The 11,564-nt window shown below is 41.6% G+C and overlaps 1 protein-coding gene across 2 annotated transcripts; it reads right to left on the reverse strand.

Annotated features, from left to right (window-relative positions):
* Positions 1-984: 984 nt before the first annotated feature.
* Positions 985-4,181, reverse strand: LOC104810259 (ribosome-binding ATPase YchF). Of its 2 annotated transcripts, none has more exons than XM_010536456.2 (11): positions 3,851-4,181; positions 3,306-3,494; positions 3,163-3,216; positions 2,878-2,988; positions 2,493-2,555; positions 2,124-2,378; positions 1,883-2,029; positions 1,772-1,799; positions 1,616-1,686; positions 1,348-1,407; positions 985-1,271 (listed from the first exon to the last, which is right to left on the reverse strand). In XM_010536456.2, exons 1-11 carry the CDS (start codon positions 4,052-4,054, stop codon positions 1,095-1,097), a joined length of 1,359 nt encoding a protein of 452 aa, XP_010534758.1. In that variant the 5' UTR covers positions 4,055-4,181; the 3' UTR covers positions 985-1,094. The 2 variants fall into 2 exon arrangements, with proteins under 2 accessions (XP_010534758.1, XP_010534759.1); XM_010536457.2 differs by having other exon boundaries at positions 1,113-1,276; positions 3,851-4,177.
* Between the last annotated feature and the right edge of the window lie 7,383 nt (positions 4,182-11,564).

An 11,564-nucleotide genomic window follows, 5' to 3' on the forward strand; every position in this document is an offset into this window, starting at 1 on the left:
TAGATATATATATATATATATATATATATATATATATATATATATATGTATTCTTGGCTTTGGGCTTATGTAACTAGCTAGGGTTCGGCATCGGCCAACTTCTTGAAACCTAAAACCGAAGAGAAAAAGCTTCGGATGAGGAAAATCAAGAAGCGATGTACCAATGAACATTACAGTAAACGACTGTCTACTCTATGAAGATAATGGGGTTTGAATCTTTCGAAAGGGATTGTTAATTAATGATTTGAACAGGTCGTAAGAAAATTTGCATGAACAGTGCCACTCTCTTTGCATGGGACATGTTTCCAACATGCTGCAAGATTTGTACCTATCAAAGGCCGAGGTGACTGTTGGGTCAATAGCTAACAGTTTCAATGAAAAACGATTATTGTTGTTATTATTGGGCTAATCGGGCGATCCATATATTTAAATAAAACTCCTACTGACGAGTAAAAACGTCACTTTCCCGACAGTGTTCCTTTCATACCGCCCGAGTTCACGAGAACAGGACAAGAAAACCGACCGACCCACAAAACATCACACGATCTTCTAGTGAGAATTCATCATGCCATTAGCAACCATAGTGTGTACTTTTGGTTCGGTGACTTTTGGAGCGTACCACCGTGTGACCTAATTATTATTGATCATGATAACATAACGCCTCATTTAGATCAATCCACACTGCTTTTATTTTTAGGAAAATTCTATCATCTATATCATTCAAATCAAATGTATACATATTCTAGCCAACAAGGTGGACCACGGTTGTATTATTGCAACTTATTAAAGAATTTTTTTTCCCCAAAGACGACATGGTATAATGAAAAATTAGAAGAGAGGATCTGATTTGGGACCAAAGGAAGATCTTGTATTTGGTAAAAGCTTCTTAGGTTACAAGTCACGAGGACCCATCTTGCCACTTGCTTAGAAGCCAAAGGCATCAACTGTGATTTGATAATACGAATTTCAGATTTTGAGAGGGACAAGACATAACGTATATAATTGCTCCTTTTGCCAAGTTGCAAAAGAAAATGGATTGTTCATCTCTCTATCCCCATGAATTTAACAAATCTACTCTTTGATCCCGAATTCCTTCATGCCGGAAGGAAAACAAAGAATGTAATACTTTTAAGCAAAGAAATCCGATTTGGTGATGCTTTGGAGATCTTACTTGAATTATGCATCTCAGGCACAGAGATGATTGGTGCTATACGTTGAAGCGAAAGAGCATCACATCTCCTTCTTGAACGACATACTCTTTGCCCTCTGACCTGAACTGTACGAGGAAAACGTCAGTCACGATGACATTTGTGAGATATTTTTTTATGGAGAGCAGGAGAAACTCACAAGACCCTTTTCTCTTGCTGCAGCAAATGAGCCGGCAGAGACAAAGTCCTCATATGCAACCTGAAAACACCATCCCGAAAGATGTCCTGGTGTAATTCGTCATACCAGTGGATCGCAATATAATTTTTATGACTCTAAATCCAAATTGCATCATTTGACAGTGAAGCATTTAAGTTATAGTTTTCATGTCCATATGTAGTGGCAAGTTGTCAGAGAAGATTAACAGCGGAAGTATCACAGATTTATGAGGAAGAAAGAGAAGGCTTACAGTCTCAGCTCTAATAAAACCCTTCTCAAAATCCGAGTGAATGACTCCGGCAGCTTGCGGTGCAGTCATGCCTGTGTTGACACAGAATTTCCACCAAAATCACAATTGAATTCTCCAGAATAATGCAAATTCTGCACCCCTTTTATTGAAACTAACCTTCGTGTATGGTCCAAGCTTTTGTTTCCTGGCATTTGAACGAAAATCTTTAGGTGATATATTTCAACAGGAGTATATACTAGTGATCAGAGTGTTGGGATGTGTTCTTACCTTTTCACCAGAAGTGAAATATGTACGCAACCCTAGCAGGCTATATGTTGCCCTGATAAGGTTTCCAAGACCACTTTCACTGACACCAAGGGACTTCAGATATTCTGTCCTTTCTTCAAGTGGAAGCTCTGTTAACTCAGATTCAACCTGGTTTGATGTAATGGAACATTTCCAAGTACACTAAAAGACAGGAATTCTCGAACATTTCACTCAAAGGATGTAATCATATATAATCACCAACCTGTGCTGAAATAATTACGTGTCCTGACTGCAACTCAGATGCAAGACCCTTCACTTCTTTAACGTATGGATTATTCTGAGGCTCAGCTAGATCAGATTCTGCAACATTTGCCACATAGATCATTGGCTTCACTGTAAGCAAGCAGAGATGCTTTATGGCATCCTTCTCAAGATCTGTCAATGCGACTGACCGAGCAGGTTTTCCATCCATAAGAGCCTCCTGGATTCTTTCCAAGGCGGATTTTTCTGCTTCCTCCTGAACCAGAAAATGTCCCATAGTTGTGAACAGCCCATATATTTCAATATGTACATGTTCCTAGTTCACTAAGGCTTGAAAAGTCTAAGGTTCCATGAAAAAGACGAGTTTTACCTTCACTTTGGATTGGGAATCCTTGGCCTTCCCTTTCTTTAGTTTCTCAATTCTTTTACCGATCTGCATTTCTTGTAAATGGTGCAAATCAGTTTATCCGCACAACTTAGACAAAGTGAACTAGAGCTTGACGTATTTGCGACAGATTGGTAACATCGTTATAACCAAGATAAGCTTCATGATCGAATAAACAAACATAAATTAACACTCTATCATGTAAAAGCTTAAGGAAAGTGGGAAAAATGTTCATAGAAGAGGGCAGGGTTTCCAGGTGAATATAACTCAAGATATTGACAAAAAATTTTAGCATGATCCTTGAGTCAGAAACTAAACTCTCCATACAAAAATTTTAATAACCATGAGAGAAGCATGGATTTCAGTGTACCTGATCCAAGTCAGAGAAAATAAGTTCGAGATTGATGACATCAATGTCAGACTTAGGATCCACTCTGCCATTCACATGAATAATATCATTGTCCTCAAAGCATCGCACTACCTGGAACAGAAACAATTTTCTTTTTATGCTTACATAAACCACAAGTAAGAACACAACCAGAATCCAGAAACTAACTGCGGCATAGTTTTGATATTTTAACTCCAGAGAGGGAATGACTCTTAAGATATCAATAAGGAAACCAAAGCAGAAATACGAACAAGAATAGGCAAACACCTGGAGAATTGAATCGACTTCTCGGATGTGAGACAAGAACTTGTTGCCTAAACCCTACAAAATAAGAGGACAAAGTCCGAGCTCAGAATTCAGCAGCTTAACTCAGACCAGAGCACAAAAGAATTTGAGCAAAAGAATGTCACCTCTCCTTGACTGGCTCCCTTCACAAGACCGGCAATGTCCACAAACTCTATGGATGCGGGGACGGATTTCTGAGAGTTACTGAGATCAGAGAGCACTTGTAGACGCTGATCAGGAACGGCCACAATACCGACATTCGGTTCAATCGTGCAAAAGGGGAAGTTAGCAGCTTGAGCCTTTCCGTTCTCAACCTGAATCACGCCATTCACAGCAACAGCTCTTCATTATAGACTAATAAGGAGGTTAAGGGAAAGGTGTTCGACGAAATGTCAAACAGAAACATAACAAAAGGCTCAAAATTTAACAACATAAACACGCAACGAAGCTCGAGCCTTTCCATTATCTACCTGAAAACACGCCATACATAGCAACAGTACTCCATCACAACCGATAAAAAGAGACGATAAGAAGGTTCACGGAAGGTGTTTGACGAAATGCCGAGCAGAAACCCACAAAAAGACACAAAATTTACGGACATCAACCATAGCCGAATTCATAAAACAAAAAAGGAGTGGAAAAAAAGACCCATGAAAGAGGATAAACTTACGACGGCGTTAAAGAGAGTGGACTTGCCAACGTTGGGGAGACCGACGATGCCGGCTCTCAAGCTCATGCTTATTTTGGAGGAAAAACATCGCTTCTCGATGGTCCAAACACCGACAAACTTGGATTTACCGGAGAAGAGAGATGACTTCGCCGGCACGAAGCTTAAAGCGGTGACTACGCTGCTACGAACTGCTCTCGCCGCCATCGCTTTTGCGTGAACGACAGCTCTCTCAAAGACAGTTATTATCCTTGTGAGGTTGCGAGCTTTTTAATCTCCTAGTTCTGGCGTTCCTTTACCTTTCTTATCTTTTGTATTTTATTATGCATATTAGTTAGGAACGAATTCGGAGAATCTCAAAGTATTGGGAACGAAAACTTGAAGTTGAATGTAGCGTAATTCCCAATTACAAAAAAACTAATATAATCCTCGATTTAAATAAACAAAAGTCTGAAAAGGGCAGTTAGGACCAAAACACACGTGGAGTAGAGGATATATATGGCAAAAATTTATATTCAAAATCCATATGTAAAACATACAACAGGGGTCTCAAAAACACTCATCAACTAGGAAATTAGACAGAGAAAGAAACCACAAGGAACATCACGACTAGAGGCGTTCAGGTTCAGCTACTTGGATCTCTGTCTCATCTTTCTGCGCTTCCTCTTCAGCCTCCTCATGCGCTTCTTCTTCCACTGCAAGAATGTTCAAACGCAATCCAAAAGCCTTGCCAGTCAGATGCAGAAACGCTATGAATTGCAAAATATGAGATTATGCGGCGGCATTCATGGTCAAAGACCAGGAAAACTTTCTTCGAAAATTCGACTATAGTGGAATCAAAGGGCTCATCATGCTGTCTCTGATCAAGAGACGAAGTTACATGTGCTATTGTTACAACAAAATCGCCCACTGCGACGAGTCCCCCGCAGAGACCACTATCACAAACGGCAACCGTAACGATCTCAACTCTGCTCCCGGTGAATGCAGGGATTCATAAACTGTCAATCGGAACTGACAAATGGAAAATTGGAGACGTGCCAAACATAAACAAATATCTATTCAGATTTTCCCCGTCAATCATTTATGAGTAACCTCAATCAATGTCCCTGAACCTTTCCTAGCTATTCTCCCAGGAACCAAGCAGAAAAACGGGGAAATTTTCATCGAAAGTAGACTCCATTGCTAAGTCCTCTCTATATCCCAGAGTCCACTCGTGGAAAAGGAACGCTCAAATAGTTGCTCAGAAAAACATCCACAGGGTAGAAAACCGAGAGCCAGATTCAGATACCGAAGAACAAGGACATATCAAAACGCAGAAACCAATTCGGATCCAATGAGGAGAAAGAAACAGGTACCTTGGCTCTCATGGAGGCAAACGCAGCTTCTACCTCTCTACACGCCGATTTCTCTAGAAAGAAAGAGACGCCACAACTCAGACGGCGACTGAAGTTGATGGAGAGGTTCCACTATTTATCGCTAGGGTTTCCGTAGAATTATCACTCCGAGGCCTATAAATTCAAATGGGCCTAGTATTTACTCCGCTGGGTCCAATGTGTTTCTTCTCAGGTCTAAGCCCATGTAAATTTATTAACTAATTAACCGGTAAGATGTGCGAACCGCCAGACTTGCACAAGTTTAAATGTCGCGCGACCATTACGATTCTCAAGGGCATGCACGAACGAGCAGCGCAAAAAGCTTAAACCCGCTATAATGGCGAAATATGAGAGAAGTTCGAAGTTGATCGAAACAAAGGGAAGAGAAAAGTCGAAGAAGATACGGGTTGGACAAAGAGCCTTCGGCAGAGGAGAAGAACAAGTGTTTCCATGGATTTCGCCTGGGTAATTGAGTTTGCTGTGCGTCACTCTCCCTTTAGTTTTTGATTCGCATCCTGGTGTTTATTTGGTTTGACTTAATCAGGAGGAGAAAGCTGAGCCGTCGTATCACGGTCGGAATCTGACAGTGGATAATCGAGTTTTGGAAATGGTAAAGAGGTAATGCTTTCAATTTGACGAGGTTTCGATGACGTTTGTAACCTAAGGCTTCGGCTTTTCAGCCAAAGTGCTCTGTGAAATGATTTTCTGTCCGATTTTTGTAGTTTGCTGAACTGGTTGACTCATCAGAACTTCGAGAAAGTTAAGGATCAGCTAGTCAGCACGATAAGAGGAACCCCGTCTGCCCTAGTTTTGAAGGTTTCGTCGTTGTTGCTTATGGACATAACGTTTATCATATCTCAAAGTTTTCCGAGAACTCCAATGGTTCCTTGTGCATTGCAGTCTCTGGTATCCAGCGTTTTCGATATGGCTGTAGCGGTTGAGGATCCTCGCAATTTGTATGGGCGTTTATGCGTTATGCTTAGCTGCGAGCTCCCTCCAGTTCCATCTGATGAGCGTTTTGGGGAAGAAACCAATTTTAAGAGGCTTCTCTTGGACAAATGCAAAATGGAGTTTCAAATTGCGACTATGGAGGATGACGGTTTTCGGATGGCTCATGGCGAGGATAGACTTCGGGTGAAGCTCGTGAGGATTGTGGGGCTTGTGGCTGAACTTTTCAAGTGTAAGGTGGTAGCTGAAAGAACTTGCCAAAGGATTGTTCAGGTCGGTGATTCACTTTCGCTTGCATTAATTGTTCTTTTTTCCTTTCATCCAGATGTCGTTTTAGAGATTTCTTGGTGTCTCACACAGGTGCTTATGGAACCCACCTGCCCAATTGAGAGGAACATTGAAGCAATATATCGATTTCTGAGCTCTATCGGGAAAGAAGTTGACACTAGCTCTACATTCTGCCGGTTATTTGATGCACACTCCGTAGGGCTAGAGAATCTCATACAGAATCCATCGCTATCTTCTCGTTCAAGGGACATGATTTTTAAGCTCAAGTATCTGCGGTCCAACAACCTGGTATTAATTTCAACATTTTATTTGTTTGCAACTCTTGTTTGGATTCCTCCTCATAGTTCATGTTCTACTACGGTTAGCAGGTAAAAGCAAAAGCATCAGGTGCAAGGATTCCACTAGATGCAGATATGAATTGGGAGCTGTTCCATGGAGAAGCTACAACGTGTATTGATGCCATTTCCAACGCGTACCATGCTGGAGAACTGATGCCCTCGTCGTCAAGAAATTTCCCTGCAACCCAATATGTGGTCAATTACTCTTTTATAAGCGAGATTCTACAGAGTTCATAAGCTTGTAATGTGATGGTGTCTGATAGAAATTATGTAATATCTTCCGCAAAAAGCTTAATATCTTCAAATATCTGACAGAAAAGCATTGGTGATGAGGTCTATGGAAAGCTTGATACGGCCTTGGAGAATCTTAGATTATCAAAACAGGAAACATGTAAAGAACACATGAGGCGAGTTGAAGCTGAAAAGGATGCCATTGCAGCCATTAACAAGGTAGCTTTAGAGCCCTCTCCTTCCTATAAAAATAGTAGGTGAGACTGATTAGAGGGCTAACATACTCCCCTCCCCAAGCAGTGCATGTTTTGGCTCTAAAAAGTGATATTGGTTCAAGGAGGGTCTGTTTTAGTCGTCTCGAGTGTATGTAACGCTGACACATGTCCGTCTTGAGTGTAATGGTTGGACTACACTTTGATACAGGCTGCAGTGTTGGAGGGCAAGTACAGAGACGAGTTGAGGCATAGGAAAGAAACTGAAGATTTGCTTAGGAGAGGAAAGGAGGAGCTGGAAAATACGAAACAACTGCTTCAATCTTCCATAAAAGAACGAAATGACTTGTTACTGCAGGCTCAAGTGCTGGAGAGAAAGTATAGCAACGAGCTAAGGGTTAGGGAAGAAGCTGAAGATGCCCTTGCCAAAGAACGGGAAGAGCTAGAGATGATGAAAGAACTGTTTCAATCGTACAAGAAAGAACGGGATAACATGCAAGTAGAGACAGGATTGTTGGAGGGGAAGTACAACGACGAGCTAAGGCTTAGGAAAGAAACAGAAGATGCACTAGCTGGAGAAAGGGATGAGCTGGATAAGATGAGGCAGCTGCTCGAAACGTGCAAAGAAGAACAACATAACATGAATCTACAGGCGGGAGTGTTGCAGGTCAAGTACAACGACGAGTGTAGGTTAAGGAAACAAATAGAAGTTGCACTTGCTCGAGACAAGGAAGAGGTGGAGAATATGAAACGGATACTCGAAACTAGCAAAGAAGGGCGCGATAAGATGGAGGTAGAGCGAGACAATGCACTGAAGACAGTCGAAGAACTTGAGAAAAAGCTAGCAGAAGGGCAAGAAACTGAAACTCCATCTTCTTTCATCTGCCCTATCACACAGGCAAGTCCATGCACGTGACAAAAAAAAATCTCATATCTTGGCTGTGTGAGGTGCAATTTTTAAATGTGCAATGTTGTGTTGTGTCGTAGGATGTAATGAAAGATCCTCAAGTGGCAGCGGATGGATTTACGTACGAAGCAGAAGCAATCAGGAGATGGTTAGAGGGAGGCCGAGACAGATCTCCAATGACAAACCTGAGTCTTTCTCGTCGAACTCTTGTCCCAAACCTCACCCTCCGCTCGGCCATCCAGGATTGGCTTGAACGCCATCCCCCTCACGGCTGACCATGTTTTAAGTTACACTTTATATTTTATGGTAATGGACTTCCCCATGGTGCAGCATTTCCTTTTTTACTTATTTTGTCTTGTCGGAATTTTTTTTTTTTTTACATACAAAAAGCATGCTTTTTATGTGGACTATGCAATTCATTGTTGTTGCGTCTCCATGCTCATGCAGATCAAGGGTAATAACGACATAATCCACGGTTAATGCTATCTTGATTATTGTTTTCATTTTTATTTAGAAATCGTATGTATACATGAAAAAACTTCAATGATTCAGCAACCAATTTGATCTTGGAGGTTAAGAAACTCGAAGGGCATGCTTTTTATGTGGACTATGCAATTCATTGTTGTTGCGTCTCCATGCTCATGCAGATCAAGGGTAATAACGACATAATCCACGGTTAATGCTATCTTGATTATTGTTTTCATTTTTATTTAGAAATCGTATGTATACATGAAAAAACTTCAATGATTCAGCAACCAATTTGATCTTGGAGGTTAAGAAACTCGAAGGAAAAAGGAGTTGCAGAGAGGCGATTGTGCTGTTTTGCGAAAAGAATCGCTTAGGTCTCTGTTATTCTTTCATGTCTCTTGCACAAGCTATATACAAATAGTATTACAGGATGGGCAATGAAAATGACGTTATGAATTATGGCAGATATATTTATTTAAGTCTAAAAGTAAAAGATGCCTCTTTATGGTCTTTCACTATGCTCATTAGATAAGCATAATATTGAAGATGCTTCTAGTATTCTGACGTTGCTGCTCACGTGTCCAGATGTTGGTCATTTGCTCAAATCAATTCCGGTTATCATATCTCCTATGTCCAATGTTCTCTTCGGTTTCTTATCGATGGTTTGTCCCTCAACATTCCCCCTCAAGATTGGCTGGCGAAAATCGGAAAGGCCAATCTTGGAGAGTATCTTATTAAGGACGAATGAGCTGGTAGCTTTTGTGAGAATGTCCGCCAATTGATCTTGACTTCGGGTGTACAAGGTTGCAACCAAGCCTTGAGTTATCTTCTCCCGAATAAAATGACAGTCAACTTCAATATGTTTTGTTCTTTCGTGAAAGACAGAATTGACTGCAATATGTAGCGCCGCTTGATTGTCACAATGGAGATGAATTGGCTTATTCGTCTCGATTCCGAGGTCTCGGAGAAGTTGCTTCAACCACATGAGTTCGCTTGTTGTATTGGCCATTGCACGATATTCTGCTTCCGCGCTGGATCTAGCCACCACGGTTTGCTTCTTGCTTTTCCATGTGACAAGGTTACCTCCTACAAATGTGCAATAATCGGTGGTAGATTTGCGGTCCATTCGATCTCCTGCCCAGTCTGCATCACAATACGCTATATAATCTCGGTGTGCTTATTTTGTCTCATCCACAACCCTTTGTTTGGTGTCCCCTTTAAATATTTGAGTATACGATCCACCATTTGCCAGTGTTTGGTAGTTGGAGCATGCATCCATTGGCTAACCTGGTGTACAGCAAAGCTCAAGTCAGGACGAGTAATAGTGAGGTATATGAGTTTACCTACAACGTGACGATATTGTTCCGCATCGTCAAGTAATTCCCCCTCGCATTGATCTTTGAAATGTTCGTCAAGCGGGGTCCGAACCGGTTTGGTGCCAAGTTTTCCTGTTTCACTAAGGAGATCAAGAGTATATTTTCGTTGAGAGAGGAATAGATCATTCGAAGACCGTGTAACTTCGATACCAAGAAAGTATTTAAGAAGTCCAAGATCTTTAATATCGAAAACATTGTGCAAGTGAATTTTAGTGTCGACAATACCACCTATATCATTCCCTGTAATAATAATGTCATCGACATATACTAAGAGAACGATGATACCAGAGTCGGTCATATGGGTAAATAAAGAATGGCTTCGAGAAAAACCATTCTCGGTGAGAGCATCATATAATTTGTTGTACCAGGCACGAGGAGATTGCTTGAGTCCATAAATGGCCTTATTAAGCCGACAAACTTGGTTAGTATGAGAAACGTGTGGATAGCCTGGAGGTAGTTTCATAAAAATTTCTTCGTCAAGGTCGCCTTGTAGGAACGCGTTTTTTACGTCCATCTGCCATAAAGACCAGGAATGATTAGCCGCAAGAGAAAGAATAACACGAACGGTGGCCAATTTGGCCACCGGAGCAAAGGTTTCGGTATAATCTTCTCCATATGTTTGGGTGAACCCTTTGGGAACGAGACGAGCTTTATGGCGCTCAATGGTACCATCACTTTGGTACTTGATTTTATAGACCCATTTACATCTGACTGGCTTTTTGTGTGGAGGAAGCTCGGTAATAACCCATGTGTCATTGTGTTCGAGGGCATCAAGTTCATCTTGCATTGCTTGCTGCCACACCGGAATATTTTTGGCTTCTTCGTAGGTGCGAGGTTCAATTCCCTGCACAATAGTACTTAGGAAGCATTTGTCAGCCAAAGAAAAAACATTTAGATCAGAATATGGGTCAATAGGATAAGCAACAACATTGTTGTGTCCTTTTCCCTGCGAGCGTGTCCACTCGCCGAAGGATGAGATCTTGGCCCCATTTCTATTGCGTGATAGAACAATTTTAGTTGCATCAGACGCAACTTGAGGGAATCGAGTTCCCTCCATTGCGTCATTCGCTTGTTCAAGAGTAGTTGAAAGTGCTCCTTCATCTTCCAATGGAGAGCACTGAGGTTCGTCTGCAAGAGTTAGGGAGGACAAAATACAATTGGTTAAAAGTGGGTTTTGAGAAACCTGTGTTGCAGATTGTCGAAGTTTCCAAGTGGGACGACGATTTCTGCTACTTCGACGAAGTTCGATTGTGTTGGTGGTATCTGATCACACGGGTTTTTCACCGGTTTTATAACGTCGTGCATCACAATTCTTCTCACATTCTAGGCATTATAGGACGTTAGATGGCCATGGGTAGGTTGTTTTGCTTGTTTTTCCTTGCAGGAAGACTCCACGATGAATCCTCACGAAGCGGGCACGGAAGAACAAGAATTCGAGAATGCTCGGGAAGCTCAGACAAAATGAGCGACCCGCCCATTTTATGGGCGGTCGCTCATTTTGTGAGCGGTCGCTCATTTTGTGAGCGGTCGCTCATTTTGTGAGCGGTCGCTCATTTTGTGAGCGGTCGCTCATTTT

This window comes from Tarenaya hassleriana, unplaced genomic scaffold (assembly GCF_000463585.1).
Source record: "Tarenaya hassleriana unplaced genomic scaffold, ASM46358v1 Cleome18, whole genome shotgun sequence".
Lineage (NCBI taxonomy): Eukaryota > Viridiplantae > Streptophyta > Magnoliopsida > Brassicales > Cleomaceae > Tarenaya > Tarenaya hassleriana.